This window comes from Hemitrygon akajei, chromosome 25, assembly GCF_048418815.1.
Source record: "Hemitrygon akajei chromosome 25, sHemAka1.3, whole genome shotgun sequence".
Taxonomy (NCBI): Eukaryota; Metazoa; Chordata; class Chondrichthyes; order Myliobatiformes; family Dasyatidae; genus Hemitrygon; species Hemitrygon akajei.
In genome coordinates, this window is record NC_133148.1 from 43,091,119 (window position 1) to 43,118,287 (window position 27,169).

Genomic DNA, 27,169 nt, shown 5'->3' on the forward strand with positions numbered 1-27,169 from the left:
AGTGTGACACCACTTTCAAGGAATTATGGATCTGTATTCCTAGATTCCTTTGTTCTGCCACACACCTCAGTGCTCTACCAATCACTGTGTGAGCCCTACCCTGCTTGTCCTCCCAAAATGCAATACCTCACCCTTGTCTACATTAAATTCCATCTGCCATTTTTCAACTCATTTTCCAAAATCACACTCCAGGCCTTGTTAGCCTTCCTTTCTGTAAAATGCACCTCTCCCCAATCTTGGTGTCATCTGCAAATTTGCTACTTCATGTTGAATGCCAAACAACCTAACTAGCCTCCCATATGGGTCTTAAAGGTCTCACTAACATTCATGTAGACAACATCCACCACCTTTCTGTCATCAACCTTCTTGGTAAATGCCTAAGGAAACTATCCAAGATTGGTTAAGTATGACCTATCACGCACAAAACCATATTGACTATCCCTAATCAGGCTGTCTATCTAGATACTTAAATACCCCATCCCTCAGATTACCTTTCAATAATTTAGACTACAAACTATAAGATCATAAGATATTAGTGGCAGAATTAGGCTATATAGCCTGTTAAATGTACTAAATTCATGGCACATTTTTTACAACACCATTCTCCCACTTGCCCATAACCTTCAACTCCCACTCCCTTAACCAATCAAGAACCTACCAACCAATCAATCTCTGCTTTAATAAGATACAATGACTTGGCCTTGAATGACAACAAATTCCATAGATTCACGGCCCTCTGGCTGCAGAAATTGCTCATTTGTTTTATTCTGAGGCTATGCCCTCAGAATCTACTCTCCTATTAATGGATGTATCCTATATTTATTCACAACTGATGAAAGGCTCCCTGGCCTACAATTTCCTAGTTTATTCCAGAGCCTTTCTCAAACAATGGAACAACATTAGTTATCCTCCAATACCTCACCCATAGCTAAGGACATTCCAATACCTCTGCTCAAGCCCCTTCAATTTTTACACTAGCTTCCCACAAGGTCTGTGGGGACAGCTTACCAAGCTCTGGGGATTTATCCACCCCAATTCACCTAAAGACAGCTAGCACCACCTCTTCTGTAATCTGTTTATGGTCCATGACCTCATTACTCTTTTGCCCAAATTCTATATCTGTCTCCTGTATAAATACAAATGCCAAAAAAAAAAATCTTCATATCTCAAACAAGGGAAAATCTGCACATGCGCTCTGCCAGCCAGAAAAAGAAGGATCTTCCAGAAGACACCCATTTTAATGTCACTTCCCATTCTGACACGCCAGTCCATGGCCTCCTCTATGTCACAATGAGGCCACGCTCAAGTTGGAAGAGCAAAACCTTATATTCTGTCTGGGTAGTTTCTATGTTGACATGAACATAGATTTCTCAAACATCCAGCAATGCACCCCACCCGCCCCCCACACCTCCTTTACCATTCCCATTTCCCTCTCTCACCATATCTCCTTACCTGCCCATCACCTCCCTCTGGTGCTCCTCCCTCTTTTCTTTCTTCCATGGCCTTCTGTCCTCTCCTATCAGATTCCCCCTTCTCCAGGCCTGCATATCTTTCACCAACTTTCCTGTTCTTTAATTTCACCCCTCCCCCTCCTAGTTTCACCTATCATCCTTCCCTCGCCTCACCCCCCCCCCCACAACCTTCCTACTCTGACTCTTCATCTTTTTATCTCCAAGTTGTCTCAGCCCGAAACGTCAACTGTACTCTGTTCCACAGATGCTGCCTGGCCTGCTGAGTTCCTCCAGCATTTTGTGTGTGTTACTCTTCCATATCTTTCTGCTTAATGCATAGATGATCACCTGGATCTTCAAGTGGATCAGTTTTGTCTGGTTCTCCTTTTGCTCTTATTATACCAAAAGAAACCCTCGGGTTTGTCTGCCAGAGCAGCATCCTGTCTCTTTCCAGCTCTCCTGATTTCTCTCTTACGTGTTTTCTAGCATTTCTCATACTCATCAACCATCTCATTTGATCCTTAACTGCCTAAACCTGATATGCACCTGCTCCCCTTACCTGGGCCTCAGCATACTTTGATATTCTTCCCTAAACTGTTAGCTTTACCTTTTATTCTAAATGGAATATGCAGATTCTACACTATTATAGTTTTCCTTCTGAAAGCCTTCCACACACCTCTTTGCTTGACAACAGCCTATACCAATCCATGTCTGCCAAAGATTGCTTCTGAATCTCAGTTAGGATTTCCATCTGTATATTTTCCTGTTTTATTACACTTGTCTTCTTTTTAAATCACTATGTTCTAGTGCCATTTTATTTGTTTTTAGACATATTTCAGGTCACCCTCCACACTTTACGATATCTGTCTTAAATAATAAAATTGAATTCTCTATGTCTCTAGGGTACTTTCAGAATTCTACTTTTTTCTTCTACTTTCTTAACAGTTGGTGACTAACAATATTCCTCCTGCTTTTCTGATTTGCAGAAAAATAATCTTTAAACTCCTCAACTTTAATTAATTTTCAGCTAAAGTTTCTTCATTACACATATTTTCTCAGAAAGACCACATTGCTTTTATATATATATATATATATATCTACCTGAAGGGTCAGTGCACCAAAGCAAAACCCTGAAAATCCAAGTTGAAATGACTCCAAGGTAGAAGGCACTACCTTGTGAGTGGATTTAAGCAAACCAACGTTTTTTGTAACAGCAAATCCACAATACATTTTCAAGAACACACCCAGACCAGATGTATTTATTACGTGTACATTTATGTTAACAACTAGCACACCCAGGGATGTGCTGGGGGCAACCTGCAAGCATCGGCACACATTCCGTACCACCACAGCATGCTCACAATATTCCATAAAACAACACAAGCAGCGGTAGCAACACCCGAACAAAGCAAGTCCCTTTTCCATCCCTCCTACTCACTCACTCACACCCCAAACAAGACCAACTGCCTCTGGGCCTCCACTCCTTGTCCCTGGATTGTCTCATAACATACTGTATGTACACAAATTTTCACTTTGTAAATAAATCCAATACTGCAGGCAAATAAAAAACATACCCACTCTGGAGAAAGTAAAACAGCTTTGTGAACTAATACCTTCATTTTTGTGTTAGAAGATCACAGTGAAAAGTGCTGTACAGACAATAACCCAGAGATTATACTCAACATTAATTAAATTACAATAACTTGAAAGTATCAAGTTCAGATGGACACAAGGATTTTAAAAACATAAGTAAATAGCTAAATGACAATTAAAAAAAGACGAGAAAATCTGCAGATGCTGGAAATCCAAGTAACGCACACAAAATCCTGGAGGAACTCAGCAGGCCACACAGCATCTATGGAAAAGAGAACAGTTGATGTTTCGGGCTGAGACCCTTCAGCAGGACTGGAGAGAGAAAAGAGTAAAGGAGTTAAAAGTGGGGGGAGGGGAGGGAGAAACACAAGGTGATAGGTGAAACTGGGAGGGGGAGAAAGGTGAAATAAAGAACTGGGAAGATGATTGGTGAAAGAGATACAAGGGGGAGTCTGGTAGGGGAGGACAGAAAGCCATGGAAGAAAGAATAGAAGAGAACCTGAGGGAAGCGATGGGCAGGCAAGGAGATAAGGTGAGAGAGAGGAAAGGGAATAGGGAAGGGGGAGGGGGTATTACCAAAGTTTGAAAAATCAATGTTCATGCCATCAGGTTGGAGGCTACCCTGAGTGTGACCTCATTACGACAGAGGAGGTGACCATAGATTAACCTACGGAAATGAGAATGGGAAGTGAAATTAAAATGGGTGGCCACTGGGAGATCCTGCTTCTTCTGGCAGATGGAGCGTAAATACTCGGCGAAGCAGTCTCCCAATCGACATAAAGTCTCACCGATATACAGGAGGCCACACCGGTACCACCAGACACAGTACATGATCCCAACAGACTCACAGGTGATGTGTCATCTCACCTGGAAGGACTGTTCAGGGCCCTGAATGGTAGTGAGGGAGGGGCAGTGCAGCACTTGCTCTGCTTGCAAGGATAAGTGCAGGAGGGAGATTAGTGAGGAGGGATGAATGGACAAGGGAATCGCATAGGGAGCGATCCCTGAGAAAAGCAGAAGGGGGGGGGGGGAAGAAAGGGAAATGCTTGTAGGTGGGATCCCATTGGAGATGGTGGAATTTTCGGAAAATTATGTGCTGAATGCAGAGGCTGGTGGGGTGGTAGTGAGGGCAAGGGGAACCCTATCCTTGGTGGGGTGGCGGAAGGATGGGGTGAGAGTAAACATGCATGAAATGAAGAGATGTGGTTGAGGGCAGTGTTGATGGGGGAGGAAGGGAAGCCACTTTCTTTGAAGGGGGCATCTTTGTTCCGGAATGAAAAGCCTTATCTTGAGAGAAGGGGATGACATTTTTACAAGTATCAGGGTGGGAGGAGGTATAGTCCAAGTAGCCATAAGAGTTTGTGGGTTTGTGCTGTGACAGTCTGTTATTAACCCAAAAAGAGTTATCACCCTTTCTCTTCAATTCTCAGCATATTTAAGATATGCTAATGGATTCAGCACATTCAATGACATTAACTTTCTCCCCACAAATTTTAAATCCTGTTCTATTAGTAAAAATCAAAATTGTTTTTAGTTTCCTGTTCAGGATTGCTCACCATCCTGTCGTTGTTCATGACTGGTAGTGTGACTGCTTCCTGAATCCAAAGAGTAGGCACTGTCAGGACTGTTCTCCACTGAATGCACAACTGGCCAATCAGAATCACTGTCTTGTAGTTTCTTTGGTGGTTCTTCTGCTTGCAAATCACTGTCATGGAAGATGGTATAGTAAATGCACAGCAGGAGAATAATGAATACTCAAACTACGCAATATAAAATCTTACTAAAGAGCATTAAACACATTTTGTAAGTGTAAATATTTTCTTTTCACGTCACACTGAAAGATAGATAGATAGATAGATAGATAGATACTTTATTCATCCCCATGGGGAAATTCAACTTTTTTTCCAATGTCCCATACACTTGTTGTAGCAAAACTAATTACATACAATACTTAACTCAGTAAAAAAATATGATATGCATCTAAATCACCATCTCAAAAAGCATTAATAATAGCTTTTAAAAAGTTCTTAAGTCCTGGCGGTAGAATTGTAAAGCCTAATGGCATTGGGGAGTATTGACCTCTTCATCCTGTCTGAGGAGCATTGCATCGATAGTAACCTGTCACTGAAACTGCTTCTCTGTCTCTGGATGGTGCTATGTAGAGGATGTTCAGAGTTATCCATAATTGACCGTAGCCTACTCAGCGCCCTTCGCTCAGCTACCGATGTTAAACTCTCCAGTACTTTGCCCACGACAGAGCCCGCCTTCCTTACCAGCTTATTAAGACGTGAGGCGTCCCTCTTCTTAATGCTTCCTCCCCAACACGCCACCACAAAGAAGAGGGCGCTCTCCACAACTGACCTATAGAACATCTTCAGCATCTCACTACAGACATTGAATGACGCCAACCTTCTTAGGAAGTACATTCGACTCTGTGCCTTCCTGCACAAGGCATCTGTGTTGGCAGTCCAGTCAAGCTTCTCGTCTAACTGTACTCCCAGATACTTGTAGGTCTTAACCTGCTCCACACATTCTCCATTAATGATTTTCATGATTAGCCTTTCATGATTAGATGCCTGCTCACGCTTAACTTTACCGCTGAAGAAATAAAGTTTACATTCTATTTCAGTTCTCTTGTTAATGGACTATTCATATTGATAAGTTGTTGACAAATCTCCAAATCTTTCTGCAGTGATAGTCTACTTAAAATATTTTTTTCTTGTCGACAGGAAGAGTCATAGAAACACAGAAATCCACTGCACACTGCAGGCCCTTCAGCCCACAATATTGTGCCAACCATGCAACCTATTCTAGAAACTGCCCAGAATTTCCCTACTGCATAGCCCTCTATTCTAAGCCCAATGTACCCATCTAAGAGTTTCTTAAAAGATCCTATTGTTGTCACCTCTACCACTGTCACTGGCACTGCAATCAATGCACCCAACACTGTAAAAAATCTACCTCTGACATCCCCCTTGTATTTACTTCTAAACACCTTAAAACTATGTCCCCTCGTGTTAGCCATTTGAGCCCTGGGAAAAGGCCTCTGGCTATCCACACGATCAATGCCTCTCATCATCTTATACACCTTTATCAGGTCACCCCTCATATTTCATTGCTCCCAGCAGAAAAGGCCAAGTTCACTCAACCTATTCTCATAAGGCATGTTCTCCAACCCAGGCAACACCCTTGTAAATCTCCTCTGCATTCTCTCTACAGTATTCATATTCTTCCTGTAGTGAGGTGACCAGAATTGAATACCGTACTCCAAGTGGGGTCTAACTAAGATCTTGTATAGCTGTAACATTACCTCACAGCTCTTGAACTCAGTCCCATGGTTGATGAAGGCTAACACAATTCTTAACAACATTGTCAATCTGCGCAGCAGCTTTGAGGACCCCAAGATCTCACTGATCCTCCACACTGCCAAGAGTCTTACCATTAATATTATAGTCTGCCTTCAAATTTGACCTACTGAAATGAACCACTTCACACTTACCTGGGTTGAACTCTGTTTCTTCTCAGCCCAATTCTGCATCCTATCGATGTCACGCTGTAACCTCTGAAAACCCTCCAGACTATCCACACCACCCAAATCGCTCATTCAGCCCATCTGACAGCGGATCATGACAGCAACTCCACTGCTCTGATTCCATATCTCCTTATTTCCTTGCAATCCTGCAATTTCTTACACATGTCCATTACCCACCCCACCTATCCTTTTTGCCATTAAGCTACATATTAAGAGATAATTTACAATAGCCAGTAACCTGTCACTGTGTCTTTGGGACATGGGAAGAGAACCATGATACAGTCAGCATGATACATGATACAGTTGATACAGTCAGCATCAAGAACAGGACAACAGGATTGAAGCCTAGTGCCTGGATCTGCTGTGCCACTTTGCTGACCAAGCTATTCTAAAGAAACCCACCTACATACATTACCTAATGACCTGCAGTGCAGATGATAAATACTGAATAATTGGTATGAGGTAATTTTAGAATTCAACATATAGCAATGCTCAGAATACCCACTTTGCTGTACTGGTAGAATGATCATCATTCAAAGGATAAAATGTCAGCGTGCTTGTTTCAGTTTCCAACACATCCATCCTCTGGGACAAAGTATTATCTGCATCTTCTGGGCAAATAGAACTTGGCCTTCCAACAGAATTTCTTGACAAAAGACCAGGGGAAATTTCCATCTAAAAAAATAATTTATTTATTTTTTTTGGTATTGTAGGATAAAAACTGAGCATAATTAATCTGCTGTGCTGGAATATATATTATACCATAAATCCTTCAAGATTCATCTCCATATTGACCATCAATGCATAAACTCTAGCTCCCCATAAAAACTGAAGATAGGAATGACATTTGGATTAACAGCATGGATTTCTACCTCATGTTCAAACCATCACTCTGCTGGTTCAATCATTCAGTTAAATATACAATTATGTCAAATGTGAACCATAGCAAGCTTGTTAACATACAACGATGCAATGAATCTTTATAGAAAATGTAAAAACAAAACAGACTGAAGGGAGAAAACTAAAAGCAAGCAACCTTTTCCAATTGCAGAGTCTTTGCATTTCATCAAGCTTAAAATTTCTGGAGTATAAAAGCACATCAAGATTCCATAATTCCAGAATATTTCATTAGCTAAGTTTCTTGGCGTTTCTTTCCCCACACATTAAATGTTCTTTCCCCACACATTGAAAAATAAATTAAACAAACAGTCTAAAGTTTCAAAAGAAAGCCAATTTTCAGTAGAAACAATGCTGAAAGTGAAAGCTAATATCTAAATATTACTGATGTCTTCCGATGGAAGTTGGTCTGAAATCATTTGGCCAAGTAGACACTTGAACCAACGATTAACATGCATATAACTTGCCATTTATACAGCTCTGCAATCCGTCATGAAAACACATACATAGGCTCATTTCACTACTTCATGGTATAAATGAAATGATCATTATGACATGAAACACTAGAATTCACTTCAGCTTGGTTACAAAGTGCAATCTCAGTTATACCGCTGCTAAACCCCACTCAGTTTGTAAGGAATACAAAGTCTGCAACATGGTAATTCATAGATTACATCTCAATTAGTGACTGATGTTAGACAGTCAGGATTGCTGACATTTTGGTTTTGAGACTATTTCTTCAAAGTGGAAGATAATGGAGTGAATACAACTCTTCAGAAACACTTCTGAGAAGTCCCTATATACAGTGACGATAAAAAGTATTCACACCCCTTGGAAGTTTTCTTGTCTTATTGTTTTACAACATTGAATCACAGTGGATATAATTTAGCTTTTTTTTGACATTGATCAACAGAAAAATACTTTTTAGTGTCAAAGTGAAAACAGATCTCTACAAAGTGATCTAAATTAATTACAAATATAAAACACAATAACTGATTGCTTAAGTATTCAGCCCCTTTAATTTGACACACCAAATCATCACTGATGCAGCTAATTGGTTTTAGAAGTCACATAATTAGTTAAATGGAGATCACCGTGTGCAGACAAGGTGCTTCAATTGACTGCAGTAAAACTATTGCACCTGAAAGATCCAACTGCTGGTGAGTTAGCACCCAAAAAACAAAAGAGCTGACTGTGGACTACAGGAGGAACAGAGATAGGCTCAGCCTGATCAACGTCAATGGGTCTGCAGTTGAGTCATTTCAAGTTCTTTAGTATATGCATCACTGATGATCTCACTTGGACTGTACACACTAGTTTTGTGGCAAAAAAAACAAAAGCACAACAGCAACTCTTCCACCTCAGGCAACTGCAGAAGTTCAGTATGAGCCCCCAAATCCTCAACACCTTCTACAGGGACACCATTTGAGAGCATACTAAATGGCCGTATCACTGCCTGGTATGGGAAATACACCAACCTTGAATGCTGGGCACTGCAGAGAGTGGTACAGACAGCCCAGCCCATCTGTGGATGTGAACTTCCCTCCATTGAGAACATTTGTAGCAGTAGGTGCAGAAAAAAGGCCTGAAAGATCATCAGGGACACCAGTCACCCCAACCATAAACTGTTTCAGCTGCTTCTGTCTGGCAAACTCTACCCCAGCATTAAAGCCATGACCAACAGGCTACGGGGCAGCTTCTTTCTACAAGCCATTAGACTTCCAAATTCACGTCTGTACATTGCAACAGAGACACAAAAATCGCAAAAATTTTTACTCCCTCATGTTGTGGGATAGATGTAGGATGTAAATAAATTCTAATTCTAATTCCTGGCAAAACCTACACCATGAAGACAAATGAACACTCCAGGCAACTCCGCAAAAAGGTTATTGAAAAGCACAGGTCAGGAGATGGATATAGGAACATTTCCAAGTCACTGAATATCCTTTGGTGTACAATTAAGTCAATCATCAAGAAATGGAAAGATAATGGCACAGCTGTAAATCTGCTTAGAGCAGTTTGTCCTCAAAAACTGAGTGACCATGCAAGAAGGGGACAAGCGAGGGAGGCCAGCAAGAGACTTTTAACAACTCTGGAGGAGTTAAAAGCTTCAGTGGCTGAGATGGGAGAGATTGCACATACAGCAACTGGTGCCCCAGTGCTCCACCAGTCGCAGCTTTATGGGAGAGTGGCAAAGAGAAAGCATCTATTTAAAAAAAGCCTCACATGAAATCTCGGATAAAGTTTGCCAGAAGGCACACTGAAGATTCTAAAGTCAGCTTGAAGGTTCTATGGTCTGATTAAACCAAAATTGAACTTTTTGGCCATCAAACTAAACACTGTTTGGCATAAGCCAAACACCATACAACATCAGTAACATACTATCACTACCGTGGTGTATGGTGGTGGCTGCATCATGTTCTGGTGATGCTTCACTGCAGCAGGCCCTGGAAGGCTTGTGAAGGTAGAGGGTAAAATCAATGCCGCAAAATACAGAGAAATCCTGGAGGATAACCTGATGCAGCCTGCAAGAGAACTGCAACGGGAGAAGATTTGTTTTCCAGCAAGGCAATGACCCCAAGCACAAAGCCAAAGCTACACAAGAGTGGCTTAAAAACAATAAAGTTATGTTCTGGAGTGGCCAAGTCAGAGTCCAGACCTCAATCCTATTGAGAATTTGTGGCTGGACTTGAAAAGGGCTGTTCACTCATGACCCCCATGCAATCTGACAGAGCTTGAGCAGTTTTGTAAAGAAGAATGGGGGAAAATTGCAGTGTCCAGATGTTCAAAGTTGATGGAGACCTATCCACACACATTCAAGGCTGCATTTGCTGTCAAAGGTGCTTCTACTGAATATTTACTTGAAGGGGGTGAATGCCTTTGCCATCGATTTTGTGTTTTATATTTGTAATTAATTTAGATCACTTCGTAGAGATCTGCTTTCACTTTGACACAAAAGAGTCTCTTTCTGTTGATCAGTGTAAAAAAAAAAGTGCCAAATTAAACCCACTGTGATTCTATCTTGTAAAACGATAAAACAAAAACTTCCAAGGTGAATGAGCAAGCGAGCCTACTCACCGTTTTCAGCTTTGGTCAGGTTGACCTAATCCTCTATTTTTGCAGCTTGTTCAAACACATGGGTGTAAATAAATACTTTTTTTTTGTATTCTTGACAAAAGATGACAAAAGATAGTGTTGACTTGCTTCAATATGAATAATTATAAAGTTGCAGAAATGTTCCTGTCTATTTCAACAGATCTTACGACTGCAAAGAGGAGCCATGCGTATACAGTAAATATACTTTTTAAATTTTCATTTAAATCATAAACCAGATATTATAAAGAGGATATTTTCAGTAAAACATCTCAAGTATTGTGCATGTAAAACTTTTAACCCTGATGCATCAGAGATTTTGATTTTGATTGATGTCTTACTGAGTTCTTATTTCTGTGGCATGAACTTCTCCTTTCCTAATATCAGCCAGCATCAGATAGTCATTACAAAGGCAAGTTTTGGCTTTGTTATTATATAGATTAAGCTGTCAATAATTATTTATTTTGAAGAAGTTTTAAAATATTTAAAAACCTCATTCAAACAGTAATAAAAATATAGAAACGAGGAGTAAAACAGAAATGTTTGCAGGCCAGGCCACAATTATGGCAATAAAAGAGACAGTGAGTGCTTCAGGTCAGAGACACTTTGCCAGGAGCAGGAGTAGGCTATTTTGGCTATAACGCCACTATTCAGAATGAAGGTGGATAATAAATTATCAATTTTCAATTACCAGTTCCTGCCTTTATCTCACATCTCTCTATCTCTAATGATTATAAGCTACAAATGAGATTAAGGTTGAACTTAATATAAAAAAATTGAACTATAGGAAACAGTAATTATGAATTAGTATCCGTCAAAACAAAAAATCACTTGCACCTTCAGCAAAGCATAACATTGAAGGATTGTAACAGCAAAGATTGTTTGAATATTTAAAGAGCATATCGGTTCACGAAGTACTGAATGCCAAATAGCATACCTTGAGCATCAAATTATAGTCTTACATTTGTATATAAAATAAAATTGCTCTCAGTGATGACTGATGACTGAGCTTTGCCCCTACAAATTCATAGCCATTCAGTTCATTTCTCATTGCTGTTATATTCACTTTTTCAAGTAAAGCTTCATCTTCAACAAGAGATTTCTACAGTGTTGTTTGGCTAAGGTCATGTCTTTAAGCAGTGGTTAACAATCCCATATCAAAAGCACCACTCTTGTTCACAAGCTGGATATAATATCACTATTTAGAGCCTGCCCCATAAATGCGGCACTACTTCCCCACTCCAGAAGACACCTAAATTCTAGCCATTTTCTAACAAACAACCCATTTTTAGCAGTTTTTAATAAATGTTTAAAAAAAAAATCAACATTGCACGTAGTTTATATTTCAAATAAGCCTGCAATGTGATATCTTCCAATTTATTAATCCAAGAGATATTAAAATGACAATATCCTGCAGATATGACATAATCCAACAAGTTAGAATGTGGATTAGCTGTGGTTGTCAGCAGAATGAATAAAAGTCAATACACACGAACATCTCTTCAAAGAGCAATTTCAAACTGTGACTGCCCAGATGCAGAGCAGATTCAATTGGATGAATAGCCTAATTCTGCTGCTACGTCTTATGGTTATCAAAGTTTAGAATTTCAGTTTTATGATCATGTTACTAAATCAAGTTGCACTTCCTATTCATTCTCCATGCAAGGGAAACCAGACCCACAAATCTGCCTCTTTACAGATATCAATAGTGAACAAATCTTTTAGGATGGGACTCTATTGTGACTAGATTCTTCAGTAAAAGCTGTTATCAAAGGGGGAAAAATGGAGCATTACAACTTCTTCCTTTTATTGATTGCCATTACCAATTCAAAAAAGTTACTAGCTCAGAAGCAGACTAACCATCTTAAGAAAGTTATCCAAATTGCGTGGTTCAAAATTGTCTTGTTCTAAGCAGTTGTTGGACTTCCCTTGGGCAACTGACATTCTACCCGGAGTTGGGGTTGTACAGTACTCCTCCAGCTGCCTCCTTCCTAGAATGGAGTGAATAAGATCTTTGTCCATTCTTTCAGCCCATCTTCCTCGTGGATGAGACGTCTTAGAGTTACGTTCTGCTCGATCAAGCACACTGCTATCACCAGCCTCCTGTGAATATACAGTAAAACAAATTCTTCTGGAAAATCATTGTACTGAATTTATCATGCGATAAAAATCAATGCACATTAATTCTGATATAAAATGCTATCTGTACATTTGAGTTAAGAACCCTCACAGCTGATTAATTAACTGACTAGGTCTAAGAGAAACAATATCTTTCTTCAGTTTCACCTGTTTTAGAATGACTGGAATGTGGCCACTTCAGACATTTTGTGAAGCCTTATCCATTGTTTCAATCTTCGAGGAGCGGAGTGAAGTGATGATGGCACTGAACGGCAATGCCTTTGCTTGCATCTTTGAAAACCACTCTATTTCCATCTTTAATTATCTCTATTTTTCCCTTTTGAAGACCCTGATCTGGAGTTACATGCTGTCTACGGTTCTTTGCGGGAATGAGACCCGCTCTTGGGGTTTCACAACTAGCCATTTTTCGGCACGCCAAGGGCTTGACTTTGGAGGCCTAGGATCTCGGGGCTCGGGAGACAAGCGGATTGAAGGTTGGTATCACGGCAGGAGATCTGTATGTCATCAGGAGAGTCGGTATTTATACGCTGTGTACCCAGAGACCCAAGATCTTTGGGAACAGAGCTTGAAAAAAAAAGTGATGTAACAGATGTAACATCGTTAAAATGGGAGGGAGGTGAGCTGGCGGAGGGGGGGGGGGGGGGAGAGAGACTTTGGGGTTCTAATATTTAACTGTTGTTCATTCTTTGGGGCACTCCTCTATTTGTGGATGGTTGCAAAGAAAAAGCATTTCAGGATGTATTTTGTATACATTTCTCTGACATTAAAAGTACCTTTGAAACCTTTGATCTTTTCATTTCGGAATGCTTTAAAGTTATACATTTTGCAAAGTGTTAACTGCCATCGCCATCTTTTTCCAAACCTTGGGATTCATGTCATCAATTCCCAGGGGTTTGCTGGAATCTAGCTTTATTAAATTTTTGAATACATTTTAATATATTAATGCCAATTTCCTTCAGCTCTTTACAGACCAACTGAAATCAGATATGGAAAATGTTGGAAATACTCAGGTCAGGTAGCACCTGTAGAGGAAGCAACGGCTTTACTACATCACAGCTGGAAAAATGAGGAACAACTGTGCATCAAGATGCAGAAACATCTGGAATCCAGATGAAGGATTACAACTCAAAAGTTACCTGTTCATTTCCCTCCACAGATGTCACTGTTGCATTCCTACAAGTTTTTTTTAAAACTCCAAAACAAATAATAGGGGCATGCAAAAATAAAAGTAGTGCAGGGCTCTTAGCATTGACAAGGATCCCTCCCATTCAACTCTCAATCTTTGCTAACACCCTACCATCAGGCAGGAGTTACCGTAGCATTAGGACAAGGACTGTTAAGATGTGAAACAGCTTTGTCCCCAGGCTGTGAGACTACTGAACTCTATAGAAATGTTGCGGAAGGACCTGAAGCAAGCAGTTCATGCAAGGAAGCTCACCAACATCCCAGAGTCGAAGCAGTTTTGTGAGGAATGGCCTAAAATTCTTCCAAGCTTATGTGCAAGACCGATCAACAGTTACCAGAAATATTTGGTTGAAGTTAATGCTGTACAAGGGGGTCATACCAGTTACTGAAAACAAAAGATTCACATACTTTTTCCAACAAATAGCGGATCATTTTTCTCAATAAATAAATGAAAAAGTATAATGTTATTTGTGTTATTTATTTAATTGAGTTCTGCTTATCTAGTTTTAGAACTTGCGTGAAGATTTGATCACTTTTAGGGTCACATTTATGCAAAAATGAAGAAATTCCTACAGGATTCACAAACTTTCTAGCACCACTGTAAATATTCTGAAATTCAAGATCAAAATTCCAAATCAGTTGAACTACCCAGTTAGAAACATAGAAAACCTACAGCACAATACAGGCCCTTCAGCCCACAATGCTATGCTAAACATGTACTTATTTTAGAAATTACCTAAGATTACCTATAGTCCTCTATTTTTCTAAGCTCCATGTACCTATCAGGGAGTCTCTTAAAAGACCCTATCGTATCCACCTCCACCATCATCCCACACACCACTCTTTGCGTTAAAAACTTACCCCTGACATCTCCTCTGTATCTACTTCCAAGCACCTTAAAACTGTGCCCTCTCACGATAACCATTTCAACTCTGGGAAAAAGCCTCTGACTATCCACACGATCAATGCCTCTTCACCATTTTATACACCTCTATCAGGTCACCTCTCATCCTCCGCCGCTCCAAGGAGAAAAGGCTGAGTTCACTCAATCTATTCTCATAAGGCATGCTCCCACACCCAGGAAACATCCTTGTAAGTCTCCTCTGCACTCTTTCTATGGTTTCCACATCATTCCTGAGTGAGGCAACCAGAACTGAGCACAGTACTCCAAGTGGGGTCTGACCAGCATCCTATATAGCTAGTGCATTACTTAACAAATTGATACTAGCCGGCAACTTTTTACCATTTTAAATACACTTGCATTTAAAAAATTCTCAAAATATAAACAAAGATAAAATATAAACTTCATTTACTCATAAAACTAGAACAGAAACAGACCCTTCCATCCATCTAGACTGCGCCAAACTATTAATCTACCTAGCCCCACCCACCTGCATACAGACCACAGCCCTCCATATCCTTCCCATTCATATACCTATCCAAATTAAGGTTCCCTCTCGTTCTCCTGAAACATTTCACCCTTCACCCATAACCTCCAATTCTAGTCTCAGCCAACCTCCGTAGAAAAAGCCTGCTATCTATACCCCTCATAATTCTGTATACCTGTATCAAATATCCCCTTATTCTTCTATGCTCTCGGGAATAAAGTCCTAACCTATTCAATCTTTACATATAACTCAGGTCCTTCTTGTAACATTCTTGTAAATTTCCTCTGCACTTTCAATCCTATTGATATTTTTCCCTAGGTAGGTGACCAAAACAGCAGATAATACTTCAAATTAGGTCTCACCAATATCTTGTACAATTACAACATAACATCCCATGTCCTGTACTCAAATCTTTGATTTATGAAGGCCAATGTGCCAAAATCTCTTTTTATGACCCCATCTACCTGTGATACCACTTAAGGAATTATAGATTTGTATTCTCAGATTCCTCTGTTCTACCTCTCCCCTCGGTGCCCTACTACTCACTGTACAAGTCTTATACTGGTTGGTCCCCCTAAAGTGAAACACCTCTCACTTGTCTGAATTAAATTCCACCTGCCACTTCTCAGCCCAATTTGCCTGCTGGTCCAGATCCTACTGCAAGTTTTGATAGCCTTCCTCACTGTCCACTACATCCTGAATCCTGGTGTCATCCAATTTACCACTTTGTTATCTCTATCAGGATCAGGTCTTAGAATAAAGAACGACCTAATGTTTGGAAGATTTAAATGCTGGGCTAGATGGATTGAAAGTGCAGGGTGTTGGGACCAGAAGCTCGCTGCTCCGTGATATTGACCCTGCTCTCTGCTGCACCGATGCTGAGGCCTGCTCCAAGCATTGTGTCTGCGGGCTCCAAGATACTTACTCTGCTCTGTGATGAACTGAGGTTGAGCCTGTAAGCCTGCTCCAAGGCTTCATGTCTGAGGACTCACTTTCATTCTAAATGCTATTTGCTTTCTTTTATTGTCTGCACAATGTGTTTCTTTTCTCTCTGCACATTGCGTGTTTGACAGTCTTTTCTATGGGTTTCTTTATTTTGTGGTTGCCTGTAAGGAGATGAATCTCAAGGCTGTACATATTTTGATAACAAATGTACCTTTAACTTTTTATCAACAATCTGGATGATAAACAACAGTAGTGCCTGCACCAATCCCTGTAGCACTCCTCTAGTCAGGCCTCCAGTCAGAGAAGCAACCATCTACTACCATCCATCTATCTTCTGGCTTTTTCCACAAAGACAATGTCTAATCCCATTTATTATCTCACTCTGAACTTGAACGTGATGAATGCCACCTGCAGATTTATATACAGAACAACTATCCATAGAGAAGAGCAAAATAACAATGAAGATATTATAAAATGACATTTCAGTTAAATTTAAAAATTGTTTTCACAACAAAGTATTCTCTTCCTCCCAAAATACTCACCAATCTCTTTGCCCACAATGGAAGTTTCCCATTAGTCAACAGGAATACATCACCTTCAGCCTTACCTGCAACATTAAAGGTTTGTGTAGAGAAGTGAGATAATAAGATTAGTTCTGTTTGTTCCACAAAATGAAAAATAATAATTTCCTGTGTGGTAAACTTCCTTTCCTTTCCTGGATTCTTTCCTTAAGATTTTGTACAGAATGAGAATAAAATGCATTTTGTGCAAGCTGAAAAAGATAACATCTTTGCTAAACTTAATTGCCTCCAACAGAACTGCAACCTTCTCGGGGTTTGGAAGCTTGTGTGTCTCAATGACCCAGAGAGCTATTCTAGCTAGAGTCAGAGCTTTATGCTTTGGATCTTGGTAGTGTCACCCATGCAAACAGGTCAAAGGGTAACGGCCAGACCAAGCGTGGTTCTCTGGTCCTCCAGGTTCAGGGATTCAGCTCAGGGCTAACAACTCTAACTGGTCAAACAAAATTGTTATGTACATAGCAATGAAGAATCCATCTACATTGGAGTGTGGACAAGTACAGACAGAGAAGGATGACCATCATCGCTGCCCTAACTTCAGCAGTGTAATGGGTAGCAAGTCAATAAGTAAACTTATTTGGCAACATATTTTCTTTTACATCATACTTATAAAAAGATTGCCAGTAGATTTTGGGAAATTTTATGAAAGAAGCAAATAACAGGGTTTAACTTCAACAAAATCCACACTTTAAAAGAAAATGTTGCAACAGTACACTAACAAAAGTGTAAGCTCAACTTAAGGCCTGTTTGAAACCTTGGCAGGATCAAACAAAGTTGGAGCAAGAGTAAAACATTCAGTCCTTCAAGTCAACACTGCCATTCAATGAGTCAACGCGACTGTTCTCATATCGCTTATTTGTGCCACATTTTGATCGGTCTTCCGAATGAAACCAATGATTGAATCTTCATTGTTTTCTGGAGTAGAGAATTCCAAAGGCCACATATCTGAACAAATAATTTTGTTTCCTCAATTCAGAGCTGTTTCTGCATTTACACTCATAGGCCAGGCAAGCATCCTCCCCATATAAAACATTTATATACAATCGGCCCTCCTTATCCACGAGTGATTGGTTCCGGGACCCCTCGCAGATACCAAAAATTCGCGGATGCTCGAGTCCCTTATTCAACCTGTCCAAATGCGGTGGATCTTAGGACCCAGCGGAACCCCAGACCTTATTTAACCGGTCCCAGTGCGGTGGACATTAGGACCCAGCGGCAGAGATCTGAATCCGCAGTGTTTCTGTTCATGAAAATAATCACGATTGCGATTGAAAATAAAGTGGAAATAATAAAGCAATTGGAAAGAGGTGTAACGCCATTGGTCATTGGAAAAGCGTTAGGCTACAGTTGGTCAACGATTGGAACAATTTTAATGGATAAAGTGAGAAAGGCTGTGCCCTGATGGAAGCTACAATTATTACTAAGCAACACAGTGGTTTAATTATTGGATTTTGGGGTTTTGAGTTTTTGATCCTCACATCAACCCGGCATGGTGGAGAGCGCACCCAAGAGCAGTCTGTCACTGGATTGAACTCGGGAAGAAGTTCCTGAGCCTGGTGCTGAAACATACGTTCTGAAGTGCTTTCTATGCATAGAAAGGTAAAATATATACTATATACTAAGACAAACGTTTGACTAACTGACGCTAAATAATACCGGATGTACCTGTTTCTTTCTCAGTGACTTACCGAGTAAGAGAACTTCCAATTTTTTTTCGATCCCGATGCACAATAACTCACGCACATCCTCCCGTACACTTTAAATCATCTATAATACCTAATACAATGTAAATGCTATGTAAAATAGTTGTTATACTGCATTGTTTAGGGACTAATGACAAGAAAAAGGTCTGTACATGCTCAAACAACAAGTGTTGGAAGAGCACTTCCGGGTTTTTGCGGTTGGCTGAATTTGCGCATGCGGAATTCGCGGATAAGGAGGGCCGACTGTACATATTTTTGATATTTCACTGAGATCACCAATCATTCTTCTAAATTCTAGAGAATAATAAAGGACTAGCCTGCTTGTATGACAAGCTCACCACCTCAGGCATAGCCTTTTCTGAGCACTGTATAATCGTAGGAAAATATATCTTTACTGTTGTACTCAAATCGTATTGCTGTGTAGGCCAGAAAACCAAAATTGTACTTTCATCTCAAATTGCTTGCTACACCCACACATTAGTTTTCAGTGACTTATTTACAAAGATCCCCACGCCTCCTTCAAAATTATCCTCAAACCCTTTCACCATTTTAGAAAAAGTCAGCTTTTTTGTTTCTCCACTGAAGATTACCTAATTTTCCTAAATAGTACTCAATCAACATGGTTGTCTACTTACTAGGTTTATCTGCTTGAAGCCTCTACATTCTCATCACTACTTGATTTCCCACATTGCTTTGTCATTAGTAAACTGAAAATGTATTAAATTTGATTCCCATATCTGCTGGGATGAGAAAACGGACCAAAACAGTTTCTCATTACAAGCCATATCAAACAAAGAGGACCCATTTATTCCTAACCACCGAAGCCACTGAGTTACACTCTGTATATGCTTGAATATTATTCAATCAGCTCTATGCAAAATCATTGAAAGCTTTCTGAAAATCCAAACAGACCACATCTACTGGCTCCCTCTCAGCTAAGTACCTTCTTAAAGTACTCCAATAGATTAGTTAAACATGATTTTTCTTCAAATAGGAGCAGAATTAATTGGTCAGAATCAGAATCAGGTTTATTATCACCGGCATGTGATGTGAAATTTATTAACTTAGCAACAGCAGTTCAATGCAATACACAATCTAGCAGAGAAAACAGTAATAAAAAATAATAGTAAACAACTAAACAATTACATATATTGAATAGATGAAAAAAATGTGCAAAAACAGAAATACCGTACATTAAAAAAGTGAGATAGTGTCTAAAGATTCAATGTCCATTTAGGAATCGGATGGCAGAGGGGGAAGAAGCTGTTCCTGAATCGTGAGTGTGTGCCTTCTGTACCTCCTATCTGATGGTAACAGTGAGAAAAGGGCATGCCCTGCATGCTGGAGGTCCTTAATAATGGACGCAGTCTTTCTGAGACACTGCTCCCTAAAGATATCCGGGGTACTTTATAGGCTAGTACCCAAGATGGAGCTGACTAGATTTACAACCTTCTGCAACTTCTTTCGATCCTGTGCAGTAGCCTCTCCATACCAGTCAATGATGCAGCCTGTCAGAATGCTCTCCACAGTACAACTATAGGAGTGTTTTTTTGCATTTGTTAACATACCAAATCTCTTCAAACTCCTAATAAAGTATTCTTTATATTCTAATAAAAGCCTTCTTTATAACTGCATCAATATTTTCGGACCAGCTTAGATCCTCAGAGATCTTGACACCCAGGAACTTGAAGCTGCTCACTCTCTCCACTTCTGATCCCTCTGAGGATTGGTATGTGTTCCTTCGTCTTATCCTTCCTGAAGTCCACAATCAGTTCTTTTGCCTTACTGACGTTGAGTGCCAGGTTGTTGCTGTGGCAGCACTCCACTAGTTGGCATATCTCATCACCACCTGAGATTCTACCAACAAAGGTTGTATTATCAGCAAATTTATAGATGGTGCTTGAGCTATGCCTAGCCACACAGTCATGTGTAGAGAGAGAGTAGATCAGTGGGCTTAGCACACACCCCTGAGTTGATGGTCAGAGTTGATGCCAGTGTTGATGGTCAGCAAGGAGGATATGTTGTCACCAATCTGCACAGATTGTGGTCTTCTGGTTAGGAAGCTGAGGATCCAATTGCAGAGGGAGGTACAGAGGCCCAGGTTCTGAAACTTTTCAATCAGGATTGTGGGAATGATGGTATTAAATGCTGAACCATAGTCGATGAACAGCATCCTGACGTAGGTTTTTGTGCCCAGGTGGTCAAAAGCCGTGTGGAGAACCATTGAGACTGCGTCTGCCGTTGACCAATTGTGGCATTAGGCAAATTGCAATGGGTCCAAGTCCTTGCTGAGACAGGAGTTCAGACTAGTCATGACCAACCTCTCAAAGCATTTCATCACTGTCGATGTGAGTGCTACTGGGCGATAGTCATTAAGGAAGCCCACATTATTCTCCTTAGGCACTGGTATAATTGTTGCCTTTTTGAAGCAAGTGGGAACTTCTGCCTGTAGCAGTGAGAGGTTGAAAATATCCTTGAATACTCCCGCTAATTGGTTGGCACAGAGCCTTACCAGGTACTCCATCGGGACCTTCTGCCTTGTGAGGGTTCACTCTTTATTGGAGTCTTGATATCACATGGATATCATATAGATTCCAGTATTTATTCCCCCTCCCCCCCCCCACTACAATAATACAAGTTTGTTAACATTCACCTGCACCGCACCCATGGTTCACAGTATTTCTGGATAAGCTTTGTAGTAAAGACAGACACCATATTGCTTTTTGAAATTTATCTCCATACAGGTCCTCTGTGGGTTACAATCACCCAATTTATGCACACCCTGTACATAAGGAGGAGCTTTAGGGAGACTGGTAGAATGGATTTGCTAGTTGCCGTAGTGTTGCAGGCATTTGCTGCTGGAGCAGTTCCACACGGCTTCTCTCTGCCTCCCACCAAGCCACAACAATTGAGAGCTGCATCGAACCAAGCAGAGTTAAGACCGCTGAGCAGACTCATCACTAGTGCCTGCTCATTTTCCTGTCACAGATGTTTCTATGATCCTCTCCCACACAATTCAGTGCTGACTTACAACAGTTCAAGTTACACATATTCCTCAGTAGTGGAACACTCTAACCCAGGGAGGACTTGTATTCATTTTTAATACACTTCACAGAACACACAATTCTCTTCCTACCTCTATCCACGTGGTCTTTCACAGGAGTTTGGAATGACCCGTCATCTCCATCTTCCTCACTCATATCATCCTCTTGATCATCTGAAGTTAACTTTTGTACCATGAAGGTCTCCCTTCTAAATTAATGCAGAAGAGTTAACAAATATTGCTGGTGAAATTTTTTTCACCTTATTAAACAAATATTGAAGATGAGTTGCAAATCAAAAGCGGACAAAATCGAAAATAAGTGAGTAGAGCCCTAAAGGTATTATATTTAAATGCACACAGAATATGGAATAAGGTCAATGAACTTGTAGCACAGTTACAAATTGGCAAGTATGATGTTGTAGGCATTACTGAATCATGGCTGAAAGAAGATTATAGCTGGGAGCTTAATATCCAAAAATATACATCAAAAGGATAGGCTGGAAGGCAGAGGGGATGGTATGGCTCTGTTGGTAAATAATGAAATTAAATCATTAGAAAGCGGTGACATGGGTGCTGAATCGTTGTGGAGAGAGCTAAGGAACTACAAGGGTAAATAGTCCCTGAAGGGAGTTATATACAGACCCCAAACAGGGGCAAGGATGTGGTCTACAAGTTAAAAGGGAGATAGAAAATGCATGCCAAAAGGGCAATGTTATAATTATCATGGGGGATTTCAATATGCAGGTGGACTGGGAAAATCAGGTTGGTGCAGGATTCCAAAAGGGAGAATTTCTAGAATGCCTGTGAGGTGGCTTTTAAGAGCAGCTTGTGGTTGAGCTCACTAGGGAACCAGCTAATCTGGATATGGTGTTGTGCAATGAACCAGAATTGATTAGAGAGATTAACATAAAAGAACCCTTAGGAGCAAGTGATCATAATGTGATCAAATCTTCCACCAGGCCATCAGACTGATTAATTCATGCTGACACAATTGTGTTTCTAAACTACATTGACTGTTCTGTTGCACATCTTACTGTACATACTATTTATTACTATAATTTGCATATTCAGATGGAGATGTAACATAAAAATTTTTACTCCTCATGTACGTGAAGGATGTAACAAATAGTCAATTCAATTCAAATTCACCCTGAAATTTGAGGAGAAGCTAAAGTCAGATGTATCAGTATTCTGTGGAGTAAAGGAAATTACAGAGGCATGAGAGAGGAGTTGGTCAGAATTGTTTGGAAAAGAACACTGACAGGGATGATAGCAGAGTAGCAATGGCTGAATATTTCTGGAAGCAATTCAGAAGGCACAGGATATACCAAAGAGAAGGAAGTATTCTGAAGGAAAGATGACACAACCATGGCTAACAAGAGAAGTCAAAGCCAATATAAAAGTCAAAGAGAGAGCATATAATAGAGGTAGTAATAGGGGAGAAGAAAATGGTGAACAAACTGGTTAGGTATTTTGCATTAGTCTTCATTGTGGGAGCCATATGCAGTATGGTGGAAGTTCCAGGTGTCAGGGGGCTTGAAGTGTGTGAAGTTACCATTACTAGGAAGAAAGTTCTTGAGAAACAAAGGTCTGAAGGTAGATAAGTCACCTAGACCAAATGGTGTACACCCCAAAGTTCTGAAATACGTGCCTGAAGAGATTGTGGAGGCATTTGTAATGATCTTTCAAGAATCACTAGACTCTGGAATGGTTCCAGCAGACTGGAAAACTGTAAATGTCACTACTCTGCAAGGAGGATGAGAGGCAGAAGAAAGGAAATTATAGGCCAGATAGACTGACCTCAGTGATTGGAATGATGTTGGAGTCAATTGTTAAGGATGTGGCTTTGGAGTACTTGGAGGCACATGATAACATAGGCCGTAGTCAGCATGGTTTCCTTAAGAGAGAATTTTGCCTGACAAATCTGTTGGAATTCTTTGAAGAATTAACAAGCAGAATAGATAAAGGAGATTTGGTTGATGTTGTGTACTTGGATTTTCAGAATGCCTTTGACAAAGTACCACACGAGGCTGCTTAACAAGCTAAAGCCAATGGTATTACAGGAAAGATTTTTGCATGGATATGGCTGATTGGCAGGAGGCAGAGTGGGAATAAAGGGAGCCTTTTCTGGTTGGCTGCTGGTGTCTAGCAGTGTTCCACAGGGGTCTGTGTTGGGACCAAATCTTTTTACATTATATGTCAATGATTCAGATGATGGAGAAGTTTGCAGATGATACAAAGATAGGTAGAAGAGCAGGTAATTTTGAGGAAGTAGGGAGAGTACAGAAGGACTTGGACAGATTAGGAGAATGGGCAAAGAAGTGGCAGATAGAATACAGTGTCGGGAAGTGTATGGTCACGCACTTTGGTAGGAGAAATGAAAGTGTTATTTTCTAAATGGACAAAAATACAAATATCTGAGGTGCAAAGGGATTTGGGAGTCATTGTGCAGGATTCCCTGAAGGTTAATTTGCAGGTCAAGTCTGTGATAAGGAAGGCAAATGCAACGTTATTATTCATTTCCAGAGGACCAGAATATAAAAGCAAGGATGTAATGCTGAGACTTTATAAAGCACTGGTGAGTCCTCACTTGGTGTTGAGAGCAGATCTGGGTCCCTCATCTTAGAAAGGATGTGATGAACCTACAGAGGGTTCACAAAAATTATTCCAGGATCAAACTGTTTGTCATATGAAGAGCTTTTAATGGCTCTGGACCTGTATTCACTAGGTTTCAGAAGAAAGAGGGATGACCTAATTGAAACCTATTGAATGATGAAAGGCCTTGATAGACTAATGTGGAGAGGATGTTTCCTATGGTAGGAGAGTCTATGACCAGAGGACAAAGCCTCAAATTAGAGGGGTATCTTTTTAGAATGGAGATGGAAGGATTTCTTTAACCAGAGAGTGATGAATCTGTGGAATTTGTTACCACAGGAAGCTGTTTTTATGTATATTTAAAACAGAGGTTGATAGATTCTTGACTGGTTGGGGGCATGAAAGGATACGAGGGAAGGGGATGGGAGGCAAGGGATTGGGACCAAGAGGAAAAATGGATCAGCCATGATGAAATAGTGGAGCAGACTCGATGGGCCAAATGGTCTGGTTCTGCTCCTACTTCTCCCCAAGCTAGTTAGCATCACTAAAGGAATTTGTGGAAAGGTCCAAAACTCCAAAGGTTTCATAAGTAACACCAATTTTATTTTGCAGTACATGGCCATAGACTTAATTGTGGATTTCAGGAAGGGGAAGTCATAAGAACACACACCACTCCTCATTTAGGGGTCAGAAGGATGAGGGGGGATCTCACTGAAACCTTTTGAATGTTGGTAGGCTTAGACAGAGTAGATATGGAGAGTCTAGGACAAGAGGGCACAGCCTCAGGATAGAGAAGCGCCCTTTCAAAACAGATGTGGAGAAATTTCTTTAGCCAAAGGGTGCTGAATTTGTGGAATTTGTTGCCACGTGCAGCTGTGGAGGCCAGGTCATTGGGTGTTTTTAAGGGAGAGATTCTTGATAGGTTCTTGATTGGACATGGCATCAGGTATTACGGAGAGAAGGCCGGGAGCTGGGATTTTCAGCCATGATTGAATGGCGGAGCAGACTCGACGGACCAAATGGCCTAATTCTGTTCCTATGGCTTATGGTCTATGGTCTTATGGATCTTGGGGTTCAAGTTCATAGCTCCCTGACAGCGGCTACACTGGATGCAAAGGTCTTTATTAGTCGCTGAACTGATTTCAAGTCAGGTAGCTATGTTGCAACTTTGTAAAATACAGTACTAGTTTGACTGCATTTGGAGTACTGCATACAGTTCAGGTCACCCCATTATAGGAAGGACGTTGTGGCTTTAAAGAGGGTGCAGATGAGGTTTATCAGGATGCTGTATGGATTAGAAGGCATTGACTATAATGAGATGTTGGACACAATTGGGTTACTTTCTCTAGAGTAGTGGTCACCAAACTTTTTAAGCCCAAGATCCCCTAAGTCGGCCTTAGTGAAAGGCAAGATCGACCTACTAAATCGATTAGTCACACGCATGCGCACTGGGCAGAAAAGACCAGAAGTAAAACCCCACAATCTGGAAGTAGAAATAATGCATGTACACCAGGGGTTACCACCCTTTCTCGCACCGTGGACCAGTTTAATATTGACAATATTCTTGTGCACCGCAATACAGCGATACTCGAAGCAGGTTCCTTATGTCCAGTCTATTCCGCAATTTAGTTTTATGTGGCTCTCAGCACTTAGCTTCTGTCCCGTTTGCTCACGTTTTTTTCCACTCAAAAAACTCAGTGGGTTTGTCCTTAAGTGCAGGGTGCTTGGACTCAAGGTACCAAAGCAGTTTTGAGGGCTTCATTGCCTCATTAGACAGCCTCCAGACCTGAACTCCAGCCTCCCACCCACCCACCTTCAGACGCCTTGGCCAGGTGTGGCTGGTCATGGGTGGGGTGAAAGGACAAGGTGAGGGCTGGAGGTCCCCATGCCAGGGCCGCAGCGGTCGCGGTCCGGAGAGAGCGACCGACCAAGCGAGGAGTGCGACAGGGTGCGCACCCGCACCCCCCCCCCACCCCTTGTAAGATCTATCGGCCAACAGAAGTTTGGCTCGAGGGATGACTTTCAGTAGATTGCAGTGGGGTAGCTGCTCTGCTACTTACGAAACCCTGAGCCCAAATTAGGCCGTCTGCGGATATTTTAGCACTGGGTTCCTCACGAACACTCGGTGTGCTAAACAGGTTTAGAGGTGGCGCCCATCTGTCTGCATCCAGGACAGTAGCAATGGCACTTCCCGCTGGCTGCGCGAGGCAGCTGGTTACCTGAGGACAACCAGTGATCCCTGGCACAAGGGTATCACTGCGTTTCGGCGGCTGATGATCTCGCGTGCGTTCAAGTTCAACAGTGGACGTGACAGGGAATGAGGAAAGGTGCAGCTGACTCATATCGTTTCCTCGCAGCCCGGTGGTTGGGGACCACTGAAGTACACTGTGTAGTGCACAACAGGGGAGCTACACACATGCATACCGGGCAGAAAGAACGGAACTAAAACCCCGCAACCTGAAAACAATCTCTCAACTGTATTTGTTTATTTATTTTTCATTTTTTTTCGGGATCGATCAAAGATCGGCCAGTTAATCACGATCGATGGGTTGGCAACCTCTACTCTAGAGTGAGAGGCTGAGATGAGATCTGATAGAAGTTTATAAGATTATGAGAGGCATAGATAGAGCAGACAAAACAGTATCTTTTCCCAGGTTTGAATTGTCTAATACCAGAGGGATGCATTTAAAGTGAGGGAGTAATTTCAAAGGAGATGTGAGGGGCAAATGTGCTTTTTTTTTAAAAAAAAGAGTGGTGGGTGCCTGGAATGTGATGCCTGGGGTGGTGGTAGAGGCAGATACATTAGGTACTTTCAAGAATGGAAGGATATGGATATTGTGCAGGCATAAGGGATTAGTTTAGTTGGCTATTCAATTACTAATTTACTTAATTCAGCACAATATTAGAGTCATAGAAAACTACAGTACAGAAACGGGCCTCCCAGTCCAGCTAGTCCGTGCAGAACCACTTAAACTGCCTGTCCCATCGACCTGCATCATAGCCCTCCGTAACTCTCCCATCCATGTA

General features: G+C 41.0%; 1 protein-coding gene across 3 annotated transcripts in view; it reads right to left on the minus strand.

The window, feature by feature from the left end:
* Window positions 1–27,169, minus strand: part of LOC140716570 (mitogen-activated protein kinase-binding protein 1-like) — a 137,595-nt gene that overhangs the window by 20,382 nt on the left and 90,044 nt on the right. For all 3 annotated transcript variants that reach the window (XM_073029409.1, XM_073029408.1, XM_073029410.1), the window contains exons 20-24: window positions 21,641–21,756; window positions 16,766–16,830; window positions 12,427–12,669; window positions 7,082–7,251; window positions 4,601–4,749 (exon numbers count right to left, since the gene is read on the minus strand). In XM_073029409.1, coding sequence (XP_072885510.1) covers window positions 4,601–4,749; window positions 7,082–7,251; window positions 12,427–12,669; window positions 16,766–16,830; window positions 21,641–21,756 — 743 coding nt within the window. The remainder of the gene's footprint in view (window positions 1–4,600; window positions 4,750–7,081; window positions 7,252–12,426; window positions 12,670–16,765; window positions 16,831–21,640; window positions 21,757–27,169) is intronic.